At 46.4% G+C, this 17,975-nt stretch overlaps 1 protein-coding gene across 1 annotated transcript in view; it reads left to right on the top strand.

Annotated features, from left to right (window-relative positions):
- LOC134341356 (nuclear RNA export factor 1-like) overlaps positions 1 to 17,622 on the top strand; it is an 86,653-nt gene extending 69,031 nt beyond the window's left edge. The window contains exons 16-21 of the mRNA XM_063039219.1: positions 3,586 to 3,701; positions 6,778 to 6,820; positions 6,937 to 7,009; positions 7,466 to 7,648; positions 15,816 to 15,876; positions 17,326 to 17,622. Coding sequence (XP_062895289.1) covers positions 3,586 to 3,701; positions 6,778 to 6,820; positions 6,937 to 7,009; positions 7,466 to 7,648; positions 15,816 to 15,876; positions 17,326 to 17,370 — 521 coding nt within the window. The 3' untranslated portion in view covers positions 17,371 to 17,622. The remainder of the gene's footprint in view (positions 1 to 3,585; positions 3,702 to 6,777; positions 6,821 to 6,936; positions 7,010 to 7,465; positions 7,649 to 15,815; positions 15,877 to 17,325) is intronic.
- The last annotated feature ends 353 nt before the right edge of the window (positions 17,623 to 17,975 follow it).

Raw genomic sequence — 17,975 nt, 5'->3', positions numbered from 1 at the left:
CGGTAGTGTAGCGGTTAGCGCGGGGAGTCAGAGTTCAGAGTTCGATCCCAGTGTCCTCTGTATGTTCTCCTGTGGAATACTTGGGTTTTCTCCGGATGCTCCGGTTTCCTCCCACAGTCCAGAGACGTGCTGGGTAGCGGGTTAATTGGCCAATATAAATTGTCCCATGATTCAGTCGGCATGTGGGTTTGCTGGGCAGTGAGGCTCAGCGGCCCGGGGGGCCTATTCCGCGCTGTATCTAAATTTGCCTGCGATAATTGGGTAAATCGGGGTGTGGGTTTGCTGGGCAGCGAGGGCCTGTTGCTCACTGTGTCTCTAAATAAATACTGGGCCTGCAGAGTATTTAATAATTTTAATTTTGTGTTAAAAGGAATTTGTTTAACTGGTTGGGGTTGACCCTGATCATGTGATGGTGGTTCAAACAAAACAGGGAGAAGAACAATCAGTATTATTCATTCAGTCCTTGTTTGAATTGAGTCATTTGGCTTCAAAGGGCCTGGAGTATTAAGACAAAGTGATCCAAATCAAGCACAAGGATTCTAATACCCATTGTCTGGTCCGTCTGTCCACTTCTACTTGCTCTCAAACTGAGTTTCATTTTAACCCAGTGTATCTGGCCTCACTTTCTAAACCGACCTCTGTGCATTCTGAAAAGCTGCTTTGGAATCCATCCTTTCAGAGGTTATATTTGTATAAAATTCATTGCAATCTTATCTGCCTTTTGTAGCCAGAATAGCACAATCCCTAATCTGCCTTTACAATCTATCGCTTGATAAGAATACGTTTGAGAAAGCTTCTCGCATCTTTTCCCCCTCTTCCCTTCCCTGGAAGCCGCTGACCGGGACAAATTTCTTAATGCTGCCTGGGATTTTGTGTGTGTTGCTCTTGATTTCCAGCAGATGCAGAATCTCTTGTGTTTCTGCTGCCTGCAAAATTGTTTGTCCTTGTCTGAATGCAACATGACAGCATTGATAGCAGAGCAAAAACTGACCTCCTGGGCCCTTTGAGACCATGTTCACACATTTCATAAAGCTGGGCTTAACCTGATCCTTGTCTCAGCACTCTTTCCCAGACTTCCAGAACAAAAACTGGAATCTTTGGCCTGGAATAGCTTATCCTTCGAGATTCAAGGTTGTTTCATGTCATTTCCAGTACACAAGTGTAAAGGAGAACAAAATGTTGTTACTCCGATCCGATGCGCGGTATTCCCCAAAGATTAATTTGCAGATGATGAAGAAGGCAAATGCAATGTTAGCACTCATTTCGAGATGTCTGGAATATAAAAGCAAAGATGTAAATGTTGGGGCACTTGGAGTATTGTGAGCAGTTTTTGGCCCCTGATCTGAGAAACGATGTGCTGATGTTGGAGAGAGTCCAGAGGGGGAGAGTGATCCCGGGAATGAAAGGGTTAATGGCTCTGGGCCTGTACTCAATGTAATTCAGAAGAATGGTGGGGGGGGGGAGATTGCATTGAAACAAATTGAATGTTCAAAGAAACATGCACAAGATGCTGGAGGTCAGGCAAGATCTGTGGAAATGAATGCAGTATCTTCTTCAGTCCCATGCATTTGAAACAAAATGTCAGCTCTTTACTCCTTTCCATACATGCTGCCTGGCCTGCTGAGTTTCTCCAGCATTTTGTGAGTGTTGCTTCTGTATTGGGAGCGGTATGCAGGGTATAAAGATAAGACCCTAAGACCAGGGGTTCCCAAGCTTATGTCATGGAGCTTTACCAGAAACGGAGGGGTCTGTGGACTCCAGGTTGGGAACCCCGTGCCCTAAGATATAGGAACCGGAATTCGGCCATACGGCACTTCAAGTCTGCTTTGCCATTCCATCCTCGCTGATTTATTATCCCTCTCGTCCCCATTCTCCTGCCTTCTCCCCATAACCTTTATCACTTTACTAATCAATATCCACTTTAAATACACCCAATGACGGCCTCAGCTGTTTGTGGCAATCAGTTCCACAGATTCACCACCTTCTGGCTAAAGGAATTCCTCCTCATCTCTATTCTGAGACTGTGCCCCCTGGTCCTAGACTCCTCCACTATAGAAAACATCCTCTCCACATCCACTCTATCTGTGCCCTCTGGTCCTCGACTCCCCCACTACAGGAAACATCCTCTCCACATCCACTCTATCTGTGTCCTCTGGTCCTAGACTTCCCCACTATAGGAAACATCCTCTCCACATCCACTCTATCTGTGTCCTCTGGTCCTAGACTCCCCCACTATAGGAAACATCCTCTCCACATCAACTCTATCTGTGTCCTCTGGTCCTAGACTCCCCCACTATAGGAAACATCCTCTCCACATCCACTCTATCTGTGTCCTCTGGTCCCAGACTTCCCGACTATAGGAAACATCCTCTCCACATCCACTCTATCTGTGCCCTCTGGTCCTCAACTCCCCCACTACAGGAAACATCCTCTCCACATCCACTCTATCTGTGTCCTCTGGTCCTAGACTCCCCCACTATAGGAAACATCCTCTCCACATCCACTCCATCTGTGCCCTCTGGTCCTAGACTCCCCCACTATAGGAAACATCCTCTCCACATCCACTCTATCTGTGTCCTCTGGTCCTAGACTCCCCCACTACAGGAAACATCCTCTCCACATCCACTCTATCTGTGTCCTCTGGTCCCAGACTCCCCCACTATAGGAAACATCCTCTCCACATCCACTCTATCTGTGTCCTCTGGTCCTAGACTCCCCCACTATAGGAAACATCCTCTCCACATCCACTCTACCTGTGTCCTCTGGTCCCAGACTCCCCCACTATAGGAAACATCCTCTCTACATCCACTCTATCTGTGTCCTCTGGTCCTTGACTCCTCCACTATAGGAAACATCCTCTCCACATCCACTCTATCTGTGTCCTCTGGTCCTAGACTCCCCCACTATAGGAAACATCCTCTCCACATCCACTCTATCTGTGTCCTCTGGTCCTAGACTCCCCCAGTATAGGAAACATCCTCTCCACATCCACTCTATCTGTGTCCTCTGGTCCTAGACACCCCACTATAGGAAACATCCTCTCCACATCCACTCTATCTCAGCCTTTCAATATTCGATGGGTTTCAATGATATTCCCCTGCACCCTCGTCATTTTTCTAAACTCCAGCAAGTACAGACATTCCACTGTCAGTTGGTAATTGATTTATGATTGTTAGATTGTTACAGTGGAAAGCTATGTTTTCACAAGATTTTAAAGTTTATTTGTCACCTGTTTGTTGAAAACATACAGAGAAGTGCATCACTTGTGTCAAATTAATTCAGTGAGGATTGTGCCGGGTAGCTGGGAACCATTGCCATGCTTCCGGTGCCAAAGTAGCACGGCCACAAGTCATTAACTCTAACCGGATGTCTGGGGAGTGAGGGAGGAGACCCACATGGTCACAGGCAGAGTATCCAGTCAGCGGTGGTGATCGAACCCCACTGTAAAGTGATGTGCTGTCTGCTACACTGCTGTGCCATCCTCACAGATCATTGTACATGTTTACCCTTCCTGAAGGATAACCGTGCGGATTGGAGCAGAGGTCGTCTGTTTTTAATGCATTTGTTTGTTTGCTTTGCTCCCAGCACTTCGAGCGAGGTTGTTGAAACACACCAGACTAAACGTGGTTGCTTTTCTCAACGAGCTGCCAAAGACACAGCATGACATAGCGTCCTTCGTTGTGGACGTCAGCGCGCAGACGGTAAGTGAAGCACTTGGTTCAATTTTTCCGTACAATGTTTCACCGTTCACAGTGAACTGAGCTCCGACCAATGCTCTGCAGGTGCACTGCTCGGCTGCCCCTTTCCCGAAAGAACCTTGGGCACATTCGGCCCGTCTGGTCTGTGCTCACCGCACTCATCTTGTGTACCAACACTTGGTCCACCATCCAGAGAATTCCTGTTGTGAAGACTCTGTTCTTTCACCACCCCCCTCAGGCAGAGCGATCCAGATTCTAACTACCTTCTGAATGGGTGGGGGGGGAGGACAGAGGGAAGTTGTTCTGGAAGATTTCCTGTAAGGTGCTTGGGGAGGACCTGACATTTGAGATGCTGCTTCCAGAATGGATATTGTGTGTTTGCAAATTTCAGGCCTGCGTCAATGTCCACCTGGTGGTGGCCCTGTAGAAAAATGCATTCTGCTTTTGTTCTGTGCTACTTGGCAAGGAAGCTGCCGTTTCCATCGTTTCCAGCAGCTGATCACCGCTGAGGCCAAACACCAAGGAGTTACCGGTGGAAGAATCTGTTCTTGTATTTGATGTCAGTTTTTGACCCGGTCTCCCCTGCTTTAAAGTCTATTCTTCACACAGAGAAGTGGCCTGTAACTGAATGAAAAATACTGCTGCAATTGGGGGAAAGAAGGTCAGGTCCATTTGTGGGAAGGGAAACGGTTAATATCTTCATCCCTGTTTCTCTTCCCGCAGATGCTGAGTCTTTTCAGCAGTTTCTGTTTTTCTCTTGGAGGTGCAGCGTCTGCAGCGTTTTTGTATTCCCATTGCCCCTGACAAGCTGGTAGTGAGTGGCCACCTTTAATCAGCACAGAATATTATCATAGTGCTACTGGCTCGGCGACTGCTTGCTGAGATGTTATGTTGAAGTTATGTAAGACATTAGTGAGGCCTGATTTGGAGTATTCTGCGCAGTTTTGGTCACCTACCTACAGGAAAGGTGTGAATAAAGTTGAAAAAATACACAGAAATTTTGTATTCTCTGTGTTAGAGAAGACAGGAGATGTTGCCGGGAGCAGTGGACCCAAGTTATAAGGAAAGATTGAATAGGCTAGGACTTTATTCCTTTGAGGGTAGAAAATTGAGAGGCGATTTGATAGAGGTATACAGAATTAAGAGTGGTATAGACTGGGTAAATGGAAGCAGGCTTTTGGGTGGGTCTGCAGCTAGGGTTAAGGGTGAAAGGTGAAATGTTTAAGGGGAGCATGAGAGGAAACATTTTCACTCGGGTGGGGTAGGAGTTGCCTGCCTAAGTGGGTGTATGCGAGCTCAATTTCAACACTTAAGGGAAGTTTGGATGGGTATGTGGATGGTAGGGGTATGGAGGGCTGTGGTCAGTGAAAGTAGGTAGTTTAAATGGTTTGGCATGAACTAGATGGGCCGATGGGCCTGTTTCAGTGCTGTAGTTGACTATGACTCTATAACTGTACACTGTGCCTTGCCTTATCTTCCTTGTTTCCTCAGTCTCTGTCCTGCCTTATCTTTACAAAATTCAGTCACGTGCTGCTTTTATCTCTTGGCGTCTGTCGGTGTACTCTGACCTTTTAACTGATGACGGGTTTTTGTGCTCTGAGTAGGGGCCAGATTATGTTGTTTTGTTGGAGAAATTCATGATGATGATGCATTAGTCAGAGCTACCTGGCTTAGTTTGCAAACCGGTTGGTCAGCTCTCTCCATACTTCTGTCAAGGATTTGTGTGCTCCGGCTGTTTTCTGAGAATTAGTCAGGTTTAAAGTCACTGGCATGTGTCCTGAAATTTGTTGTTATGCAGCAGCAGTATATCGTAATACCTAAAAACTGTAAATTACACTAAGCATACAGAACTGTGGAAAAGTCTTAGACACATATATATAGCCTGTGTGCCTAAGATTTTTGCACAGTATTGTAGTAATTTTATGTATTGCACTGTACTACTGCCACAAAAAAAAAATTTCATGACATATGTGAGTGATGATGAACTCTAGAGACTATTGTGCATGAAAATCCCAGAAGATCAGTTTCTGAGATACTCAAACCACCCTGTCTGGCACCAAAAATCATTCCATGGTCAAAGTCACTTAGATCACATTTCTTCCCCATTCTGACATTTGGTCTGAACAACTGAACCTCTGGACCATGTCTGCATGCTTTTCTGCATTGAGTTGCTGCCACATGATTGGCTGATCAGATATTTGCATTAACGAGCAGGTGTACAGGGGTATCTAATAAAGTGGCCGCTGTCTGTACATCTGACAGAAACAAAAAAACATTTCATAGCTAGCGAGATATTTTTCAGTGTAGTGGGCATAGTAATGTTGGGAATATAAGCCGATTTGCACTCATTCCGCTAAATAACAGTGCAGTGGAGATCATGGTCAAGGAGTAAAAATTCAGAGCAGGCAAGTCAGGATCTCTTTCAGCTAAAGGACAGACAAGGCCCCTGGCTTTCACCCGCACCTGTAGAATCTTCAGAGCCCCACCAGTTGTGCTGGTGCAACTCGGCAGGTCAGGCAGGGAAATAAGAGTCGATGTTTCGGCCTGAGACCCTTGGTCAGGACTGGAAAGGAAGTAGGAAGAAGCTGGGGCTGAGGTTCGTCCTGCATTTTGTATGTTGCTCTGCATTTCCAGTATTTGCATAGGCATAGAGAAGTACATCACAGAAACAGGCCCTTCAGCCCATCTAGTCTGTGCAGAAGATTGTGGTTTTATGCTCATGTCTGGAGTGAGGCTTAAACCCACACTGTACCTGCTCAAGAACCAGTCCCACCAACCAAGCTGAGTCACACCGCACCGAAGCAGGTCCTCAGTCCACCGTAACTGCACTGGTGTTGGTGTAACATCTAGACTAACCCTATTGACCAGCTCTTGGCTCGTGGAATTCTCTGGCATGGCAATTCGGGTGTTCATCCGATAAAGTAAGACATAGGAATAGAATTTGACCATCGAATCTTCTCTGCCAATGTTGTGAGAGTGGCTGCCTGCATTACTGCCCTGGGGCTCTTAACTTCTGCTTTCTAAACCTTGCAGCATATAATTTCCCATGCAAATTGGTGACCTTGCCTTTCTGTTTCAGAATACACTGCTCTGTTTCACCATACATGGAGTTTTCAAAGAAGGTGCGTAAACGCGATAACTGTAATTTGACTTGGTGCCGACTTTTTAAACAAGTTCTCATGGTTGTAAGCCATCTCCTTTTTTTAAAAAAAATTTTTAATTTTTGATTTATCCACAGTCGATAGCAAATCCAGAGAATCAGTGAGGGCCTTCTCGAGGGTGTTCATTGCTGTGCCTGCTGGGAACACAGGGTAAGTTTGCAAAGACGCCCTTGTCTCCCCAAGCCCCCCGCCCCCCGAGCCCCACACCAGTGCATGTTTCCAGTACTCAAGCTCGAGTTATCACAAGCCATCGCTTCTTTGGTGAGTGAGCGCAGGCCTTATCAGAACTTGCAATATGTACCACAGAAGTAAAGGTACTCGGCAAGTTAATGAAACATTATGGTCGATGCTTTGATGGTATCACCTGTAGACACTGATTATATTTTTACAATTTCATTACATTTATTGGTGGTTTTAATTGGGAGGAAAGTGTTTTATTATTTAGCCATACAGCGTGGAGAAGCCCTTCTGGCCCCTTGAGCCTCGCCGCCCACCCCCCAGTAACCCCCCCGACAATCCCGATGAATTCTAACAGGACTAATTAACCTGCCCGTGGCACCTTTGGACTGTGGGCACTCATTCCTCTGTCGCATTTGCTTTCCTCAGGCTGTGCATCGTCAACGACCAGCTCTTCATCAGGAACGCGACCACTGAAGAGATCCGCAAGGCCTTTGTGACGCCGGCGCCCACGCCGTCGAGCAGTCCCGTGCCCACCCTCACCGCCCCGCAGCAGGAAATGCTGCAGGCTTTCTCCCTGCAATCCGGCATGAACATAGAGTGGTCACAGAAGTGAGTGTTACAGTGTTGGCTCCCATTTTATAAAAGAAAGGTTTTAAGATCTTTCAAGCTGCTGTTTTTCTTTTAAACCATTTGTTATTTTTCATCAACTTTGACTGACTGTGAACCTTTGAACAACGCGACAGTTAGAAAGGTTACTGGTGTGTAGTTTGTCAGGGGAGTTCTTATCTCTGTGACATATTGCAGACCAACACACACGATTGTGGTCTGGAATCTTCCTTCCACCTTTAGCCCAAACAGCCTCATTTCAACGCAGACGTCAGGAGTACGCATTTCCTTCGCAACATATTTCCGGATCTCCTCAATCGCGCTTGGGGCACATCTCCTAATACCAATTCCATGGATGCATTTGTGCATTTTATTATATATCCCCCGCTAACCAACTCGTCAATGGCAGATCGGCCGCCTTTTTCTCAGAAGCAGAGTACTGTGCAAAAATCTTCCTACCCTAACTATATACACGTGCCCAAGACTTCTGCACAGCACTGTATTTGTCAGTGTAGAGCGGAGAGTGAGTTTGTAAATCTGGCGGGAGCAAAGGGTGTTGGGAATAGTGAGGGTGGGGTGCCATGGGAGGGGTGTGGGACAGGTGGCAGCGGAGGAGTGCCAAGTTAGGGAATTTGCTTTATTTTGGTGGCAGAAGTACAGTGCAATACATAAAATTACTACAGTACTCTGCAGGCACTCTAGCTATATCCATATGCCTCAGACTTTGGCACAATACTGTGTATATTAATGCCCTTGCTGAACTGAATTATAAACTATACTGTATATGTGTAGTTCAAAAAGAGGGGAGCATACACAGACTACAACTGTGCTCTCTTTGGTGTCATAATTTAGTGTATGTGACAGACCCACCTACACAATGACTGATCGGTATCTCAAGGTTTGCAAATTTGCTGTGGTGAGGGCCGTTAACTCCAGGCTCCAGTTATCACTCTCCCCAATGCTGTCATTTGCACATCCAGTTGTGGTAACTGCTGAGATAATCCCCTGGAGCAGAGGTGTAAATTGCCCCATTAGCTGCTGTCTAATGCACTTTACTGAATCAGGAAACGAAATGACACATAATGACTGTGCCTTCCTGCGTCTCCAGCGTCCAATACGGCTAGCACAAGGCTTTCAGTCTTGTCCCAGTTTCCCAGTTTCTCAGTGAGGTCGTCGAAAATCAGTTCCTCTCTTGTGGAACAGACCCCTTTGACCCACAATGTTGTCCTGAACCAATTAATTTAATAACCAACATACATCAAAGTTGCTGGTGAACGCAGCAGGCCAGGCAGCATCTATAGGAAGAGGCGCAGTCGACATTTCAGGCCGAGACCCTTCGTCAGGACTAACTGAAGGAAGAGTGAGTAAGGGATATGAAAGTTGGAGGGGGAGGAGGAGATGCAAAATGATAGGAGAAGACAGGAGGGGGAGGGATGGAGCCGAGAGCTGGACAGGTGATTGGCAAAAGGGGATACGAGAGGATCATGGGACAGGAGGTCCGGGAAGAAAGACAAGGGGGGGGGGGTGACCCAGAGGATGGTTTGCATTTCCAGCTTTCAAATCCCTTACTCACTCTTCCTTCAGTTAGTCCTGACGAAGGGTCTCGGCCTGAAACGTCGACTGTACCTCTTCCTATAGATGCTGCTTGGCCTGCTGCGTTCACCAGCAACTTTGATGTGTGTTGCTTGAATTTCCAGCATCTGCAGAATTCCTGTTGTTTTAATTTAATAACCATATGGCTTACTAAACTAATCCCTTGTGCACACACAATGTCCATATCCTTCCATTTCCCTCACCTGTCTGAGCGTCTCTTACAATGAGTGCCAAGGTGCCATGACGCTATAACAGCTCTGGGTTCAGCGTGCACCATTCTGTAAGGACCCCTGTGGAATGCGTGGATTTTCCCCGGGTGCTCTGGTTTCCCCTCTCAGTCCTAGGTTAATTGGTCACTGGAGGATGACGAGGCAGTACAATAGCTGGTCATAGACTAGATAGGCTGAAGGTCCTGTCTCTGTACTGTGGTGTTCCAGGACTAGGGATTGGGCAGAGCAGAGGGTGGGAATCATTCGTTCCCAAATTGTCAGGATTTGAGGACGAGCTATCGGGAAAGGTTGAATAGATTAGGGCCTTATTCCCGGGAATGTAGAAGATTGAGAGGAGATTTGATAGAGGTATGCAAAATTATGAGGGGTATAGATAGGGTAAGTGCAAACAGGCTTTTTCTACTGAGATTCCAACTAGAGGTCATGGGTTAAGGGTGAAAGGTGAAATGTTTAAGGGGAACATGGGGACGGACGGACTTCTTCACTCAGGAGATGGCGGGCATGTGGAGCGAGCTGCCAGAGCAAGTGGTGGATGTGAGTTTGGTTTCGATGTTTAAGAGAAGTTTGGGCAGGTACGTGGATGGGGGTGGGTCCAGGTGCAGGTCGATGGGACGAAGCAGAATAGATGGGCCAAAGGGCCAGTTACTGTGCTGTAATGTTCTGTGACTCAATATCTGAAGGTGTGATTATTCACAATTTCCTGAGGCTCTGTGCCTGTTAGACAATAACCAGTTGAGTCGATGCAAACAAAAGTTGTAAAGCAAAAAGAAACTGTAGCTGCTGTAAAGCTGGACTAAAATTGAAGTGCTGGGAATTGTATCCGGGGTCCTGCCTTTGGCTGTTCTGCAGTCAATATTAAAGGTCGGTCGTAAGTTGAAGCCTTTTGGCCAGAGACTTGAGGCCCAGAGGCCTGTTCTGGAGTTGCAGGTCTGTCTGTCTGTCTGTCTGTGTGTGGCAGTGGGAGACAACAAACGGGCTTGTTTTGTTACTTAACACACAGGAACCCAGCAAGTCAGGCAGCATCGATGGGAAAGAGTAAACAGTCAACGTTTCGGGCCGAGACCCTTCATCTGGGCTGCAGAGGGAGGGAGAAGACGCCAGGATGAAAATAGGCGTGGGTGGGGATGGACAAGATGGAAGGTCAGGTGGGCTGGAGGGGAAGGATTCTGAGAGGCGGGGAGAGTGGACCGTGGGAGAAAGGGAAGGGGCTGGACCAGAGTGGGGGATAGAAGAGGAATGGAGGGGGAGGGGTTGCTTTGCTCTTGTTCTGCCCAGCACTTTGGCCGTGTTACACTGGCGCCAGAATGTGTGCCCACCCCTGGGGGCTGCCCCCGGCACACCCCTGGTTGTGTTGGCTGTTAGCGCAAACCGTACACGTGATGCACAACTGAATCTGCGTCAGGCAGCGTGGACGGATGGACTTGACGCAGGCATCAACCCCTTTCCCCTCTTCCACCCCAGAGCCGGTCACTCGCGGCATTAGTAGGGACAGGGTCCTCAAACAGTGAACGCTGAACTGGGGGAAACCTGCAGCGGGTTGCAACTCAATAGCCTGCCCAACATCGAAGCAATGTCTCCAAAAAAGGTGGCATCCGTCATTCAGACCCCCCTCCCCCGGTCTCCATCGTCACATTGCGAGGGGTGGGGGAGGCATGGGAGCCTGAAAGGTACACTTTGAATACTCAAGGGACAGCTTCGTCCCTTCGCCATGCAAACATGAACTACTGGATTACATTTATATATGAATTCCTTATTGTGATTTTAGTGTATTTTTTATGTATTGGGCTGCACAAAACCTAGGCCTCGATCTGCAGAACCACAGTCTGCGAGGTATTAGGAAATGGTAAAGGAATGAGACCGATTACAGAGCTGTTGAAAGCAATGAAGCTCTGCTTATCTGTGAGTGAGGCCCATTGAAGCAGAGTGCACTGTAAAACTAGTACAACTGCAGCTTGATGTGTCTAATAATTTACAGGTTGTCAGGCCAGGCAGGGTCTGACCTTTTCACCACAATGAGCCCTTTGAAATCCAAATTCAGAATCAGCACCGAGCTGAATAATCGCACCTCCCGGCTATCTTGGAAGCTGATAGATGGGAGGCTTTGTGTTTGCCGACACTTGTGCCTCTTGCTTATCAACCTGTGCTGCTGAAGTTAAGCCGTGGCAAGTCAGGCATCCGCCTCGTGTCCAGTTGCCGAATCTGCCTGAGCAAGTTGCTGGTTGAGGGCTGGGGTAGCGATTTCTTGGGGCGTCAGGCTAGGAGGTCTGTGAACCCTGGAGAGCAGAACGTCGGAAGCAAAGTCCAGTGAGGCCAGGGAAACTCAGAAAAATGGGAAGTTATTCACTTTGGAAGGTTGAATTCGAAGGCAGAGCACAGGGTTAATGGCAGGATTCTTAGCAGTGTGGAGGAACAGAGGGATCTTAGGGTTCATGTCTGTAGATCCATCAATGGACGAAGGTGGTTAAAAAGGTGGATGGGGAAAATGAATGTTCTTCCTCGGTTATTGTATCTTTTCCGTACTTTACCGGTGGAGGTGGATGATAATCAATTCAGGGAATGGGACAAATGGATTTCCGGCTTCATTTGGCAAGGAAAGAAACCTAGAATTCGATATAACACCTTACAGTTAGGGAAGGAAGGAGGAGGTATGGTTCTTCCTTGCCTGAGAAATTATTTTTATGCCTCACAGATAACCCCTCTGTTATATTGGTGTAATAGGGAATATAAGGCTAGATGGAAGGAAATAGAATTTGGATTAGTTGATAGTTTTCCTCGACAGGCCTCAATAGCTGACAAAGGATTGATGGCCCAGTTGGAAAAATTTAAAAACAGTTGGATAAATCTTACATTAAAAGTATGGCAGAAAGTGGTTAATTCATGTGGAATTAATAACATGTTAAAACTCTTTAGATGGTGTGCATATGATACCGAATTCCTTCCCAACAGAGGAGATAAAAGATTTGAGCTATGGATAAAGAAAGGTCTTACAACCTACCTCTCATTTATAGATAGAAGAGTATTACAAAGTTTCCAAATCCTGCAGGACAAACATGGCCTAGAACACAATGACTTTTTTAGGTACCTTCAAGTACGAAACTATGTTAACCAGAGTTGTAGATATACAGACCTATCAACAGTAGAACGAGTATTTTTTAAGATTCTGAATTCGGCTTGCAGTTCAATACCTAGTAAATCAGTTTCTCGATTATATAATGCACTCCCATGCTGAAAAGGTAAATACACTGTATATTAAAGAGAAGTGGGAGAAAGAAGCGGGGTTGGTACTTTCAGAGGAGGCTTGGGAGAAAATCTGCAGCTTTCAATGGTCCTCGACTAATTCTTTGACTTGGAGAGAACATTGTTGGAAAAACATTATAAGATACTTCAAGACCCCATATCAGGAAAAATATAAAGATACAAATGTGATGTGTTGGAGAAGGTGCGGCTCCAAGGAGGCAAATCATTTTCATATTTTCTGGGATTGCCCTAAATTAAGTCTATATTGGGAAGGTATTCATAGAACATTAGTTAAGGTACTTAGGTCCCAGATACCTCTGAACTTTGAGACGCTCTATTTGGGGCACATATTGTTTCTTGAACAGAAGGAAGATATAAAGTTGCTGCAGGCCCTCTTAGCGGCAAGTAAGAAATCAATCACTAGAAAATGGCTAAAGCCAATACCAACTACATTAGAAGATTGGCACGAAATTATCTTGAAAATATTTAAAATGGAAAAGTTGACTTACTCCCTGAGAATTCAAAAAGAAAAATTTTATCAAATCTGGAATAAATGGATTGAATATATAACCCCAATGCGAGCAGACTTTAGATGACTCTCCTAATGATTTATACTGCTCTTCTCATCAACACAGTAATATTGCTAACGTAAGCACCCCTAGTCTAAATGTCTTTTTTTTTGTTTTCTTTTGGAAAATAGAGAATTAACACAAGTAAAGGGAAAGATTTGGGAAAGGGATAAAAAAATGAAAAAATTAAGTAAATAAGTACATAGGGATTGGATAATTATGTCTGCGGGCAGGAGCAAGCACGAACAAATTGGGATATAAACACCTACAATGGTTGTTACATGGGCTTACATACAACATTTTGGACCAGTGGAAATGGTCAAGAAGAGTTGTATGGAAACTATTATTACTATTTTTCTTAACAACTAATACCATTACTTGGCCTAATAGATTAGAATTACAGCAATACATAATTAACTATTTAAGTGTCTAATTTCCTTTTATATCATCTCAATGTGTACTTAAGAATGTGTAAATAATTATAGTTTTATACATATAAAAAAATGGAAAAGGTTATATGTGTGAAAAAAGTACATGATATTTGTGAATTCCTTATCCAAATAAAAATAAAATTTAAAAAAAATAAAAAAAAAAGAAAGGGGATGGGGTGTTGGCCTTCATTAGTCAGTGGGTTGAGTTCAAGAGACATGAGGTAATGTTGCAGCTCTATAAAACCCTGGTTAGACTACACTTGGAATATTGTGTTCAGTTGTGGTTGCCTCATTGTGGGAAGGATGTGGAAGCTTTAGAGAAGGTGCAGAGATTCACCAGGATGCTGCCTGGATTAGAGAGTGTGTTTTTACGAGGATAGGTTGAGCGAGCTAAGACTCCGCTCTCTGGCTGAGAGGTGACTTGATAGAGGTGTACAACATGATGAGAGGCATAGATCGAGTGGACAGCCAGAGACTTTTCCCCAGGGCAGAAAAGGCTAATACAAGGGGGCATAACTCAAGGTGATTGGAGGAAAGTATAGGGGGATGTCGGGTGAAGTTTTTTTTTACAGAGAGTAGGACATCCTGCTAGGAATGATGGATTGTCGGACACTATAGGGACATTTAAGAAGCCTTTAGACAGACACATGAACGATAGGAAGATGGAAGATTATGCGGGGGAAAAGGGTTAGGTTAAGATTTGGCACAACATCGTGTGACAGTGGCAATGCTACCAGTCAAATGTGTGTTCTGGATTTCAAGCACTGCATTATCTCTTGTGTTTCTACTGCGTAGGGCATTGGTCTGACCGCACTGGGAGTATCACGAGCAATTCTGGGCCCCTTGTCTCAGAAAAGATCTGTTGACGTTAGAGAGGGTCAAGAGGAGTTTCAGGAAGATGATCCCGGGAATGTATGAGTGTTTGATGGCCCTGGACCTGTACCCACTGGAATTTAGAAGGAGGAGAGGGGATCTCATTGAAACTTACTGCATGTTGAAAGACACAGAGTGGATGTGGAGTGGATGTTTCCTATAGCGGGGGAGTCCAGGACCAGAGGACACAGACAGAGTGGATCTGGAGAGGATGTTTCCCATAGTGGGGGAGTCTAGGATCAGAGGACACAGACAGAGTGGATCTGGAGAGCATGTTTCCCATAGTGGGGGAGTCTAGGACCAGAGGACACAGATAGAGTGGATGTGGAGAGGATGTTTCCTGGTGTGGGGGAGTCTAGGACCAGATGGCACAGATAGAGTGGATGTGGAGAGGATGTTTCCTATAGTGGGGGAGTCTAGGACCAGAGGACACAGATAGAGTGGATGTGGAGAGGATGTTTCCTATAGTGGGGGAGTCTAGGACCAGAGGACACAGATAGAGTGGATGTGGAGAGGATGTTTCCTATAGTGGGGGAGTCTAGGACCAGAGGACACAGATAGAGTGGATGTGGAGAGGATGTTTCCTATAGTGGGGGAGTCTAGGACCAGAGGACACAGATAGAGTGGATGTGGAGAGGATGTTTCCTATAGTGGGGGAGTCTAGGACCAGAGGGCACAGATAGAGTGGATGTGGAGAGGATGTTTCCTGTAGTGGAGGGGTGTAGGACCAGAGGGTGTTTCAAAATGCTGGAGGATCTCAGCAGGTCGGGCAGCATCTATGGAGAGGACTAAACAGTCAACAATTCGGCCCAAGGTCCGTCGTCACGACTGCATTGATAGCACGCAAGATCCTGCTGATGCTGGAAATCCAGAGTAACACACACAAAGTGCTGCAGGAACTGGGGGGTCAGGCAACATCCATGGCGGTGGACGCTTCAGGCCGAGACGAAATTCATAACTGGCCCAGTGGTAGGAAGCAGAGGGTGACGGTCGAAGGTTTCTTGGACTTGAGGTCTGTGGTTAGTGGTGCTGGTGCTGTTCTTGTTGATTTGTGTAGATGTTTTGGATGAGAAGATAGAAGGTATGGTTAGTAAATTTGGAAATAGATGGTGTCACAGGTTAAACCAGGGATGCCAGCTCTGTAATAACTACTACCCACTGTGTCGTGGTGCCACCCCAAACTGTTTAACCAACTCTTCCTCAGTGACGTCTCTTAATTGTTTCTTTTGTGTTGTAGATGTCTGCAAGACAATGAGTGGGACTTTAATCAGGCCGCACACATCTTCACACAGCTCAAGGTTAGTTGATTAAAGGGTCCAGAAATGGAAACCAAAATTACCCACAAAAGTCCGCTGGTTCGGGTAAAACCCAGCTGGTCCGTCGAATTCAGCTGTTCAGTGTGTGAGTGCGCGAGGGTAATTCTCTCTCCTTTGGGTGAGCTGTTTCTTATGGCTGAGTTACAATCCAGCCCTGGGAAGTATCACTTCTCTTTCAAGTAGAGAGGACTAGAATACAAAACCAAGGATGTGATGCTGAGGCTTTATAAGGTGTGGGTCAGACTGCACTTGGAGTATTGTGAGAAGTTTTGGGACCCCTTATCTAAGAAATGATGAGCTGGTCTTGAAAAGGATCCAGAAGTTGTTCACAAGAATGATCCTGGGAATGAAAGGGTTAACGTATGAGGAGTATTTGGCTCTGGGCCTGGACTCATTGGAGTTTAGAAGAATCGGGGGGGGGGGGGTGGCAGGATACCTTATTGAAACCTACTGAATATTGAAAGACTGAGATAGAGTGGATGTGGAGAAGATGTTTCCTATAGTGGGGGAGTCTAGGACCAGAGGGCACAGATAGAGTGGATGTGGAGAAGATGTTTCCTATAGTGGGGGAGTCTAGGACCAGAGGGCACAGATAGAGTGGATGTGGAGAAGATGTTTCCTATAGTGGGGGAGTCTAGGACCAGAGGGCACAGATAGAGTGGATGTGGAGAGGATGTTTCCTATAGTGGGGGAGTCTAGGACCAGAGGGCACAGCCTCAGAATAGAGGGACATCCATTTAGAACAGAAATGAGGAGGAATTTCTCTAACCAGGGAAAAGAACGGGTTGAGAGGGATAATATATCAGCCATGATAAAATGGCAGAGCAGACTCGATGGGCAGAATGGCCTAATTCTGTGCGTCTTATGGTCATTGTGGGTGACTGGCCTTCAGAGTTTAAAACGAGGGTTGATCTTACTGATACAGGTGCCACCAGTGGGAGAGTGTCGGATTAAGGGACAGTTGTTTTAAAACTGAGTTGTGTGGGAATATCTCGGTGGGGGCGAGGGGTGAAAATCTGGAATTCTTTAGCCTGCATGTTTGCAGAGATGAATCACTTGGGGGGGCATTTAAAGAGGGGGGAGGTAAATGTTTGAAAGATTGGCCAGTTGAGGGAACACGAGGCCTGAGGCAAGATTAGCCACGATGCTACTAAATGGTGAGGCGGGCTTGAGGGGCCGACTTTTTACACTTGATGATGATCACACCTCTCTGTACGGTATGCCCAGGGCTCGACGATCACCCCCAGCGCCCCCCGGCCAGCCTCTGCCGCAGAGTGGGAAGCTAGCCAACACCAGAGTGGGGAATCGGAGCTGGACGCCGACGGAACGTGGAGTGGCTTTTAATTTTCCTCAGCGTTGTCGCCTGTGAGGCATCTCTCCCTAGTTTGTTCAGTAAACCTGTCTTCTGCTTTTAACTGTGCTCTCTTCCAGGCCGAAGGAAGAATCCCCGAAATAGCGTTTCTGAAGCAGCTGTGAAGAGAGAGAGTGTTACACTACTGTGTCAGGTCTGAGGCTTCAAAGATAGAGCCAGGACCCTTGATTTTCCTGTTCAGACCCAAAGCCTCCTCGTAAACTAATTCAATAAGTATAATGTGAAGTACATTGCCACTTAGACTCGTTATTTTTCTAGTATATTGCAGTCTAGCCTTAAGAACGTTGAAGTTCACTGTATTTTTGAGTTGTGTAAGGTCTTTGTGGTGCCAGTGTTTTCAAGTATTTTTTATGGGTTCAAGGATGGGTGGCGGGGGGGGGAGAGAGGCCGGGTGGGGTGGGGCGCTTCATAGGAGAGAGTGAAAAAAGCAAGGTGGCAAGCTTTCAGTTTTGAAAGAAAGTTTGTTCCTGTTGTCGGCTCTTTTGAAGAGTTGCAAGGCGAGTTACTTCCCACTGGAGGTGACTGGGCGATCCATTGTTCATCTGCTACTGCCTGGGCACAAGCTTCAGGCCGAATCGCAAGCTCTGGCCCTGAATCCCTGGCAGCATCTTTTCCCCCAGTCGTGAAGGCAGTTTCCCGCTGCGAAAACTGCCAGACACTGGTCTCCGAGACCAGGCTGCCCTGGGTGCTTTTACCGAAGTTTCTCTGC

This window comes from Mobula hypostoma, assembly GCF_963921235.1.
Source record: "Mobula hypostoma chromosome 30 unlocalized genomic scaffold, sMobHyp1.1 SUPER_30_unloc_3, whole genome shotgun sequence".
In the NCBI taxonomy this organism is placed as follows: domain Eukaryota; kingdom Metazoa; phylum Chordata; class Chondrichthyes; order Myliobatiformes; family Myliobatidae; genus Mobula; species Mobula hypostoma.
Note: the sequence above shows the minus strand (reverse complement) of the source record. Positions and strands in the feature narration are given on the sequence as shown.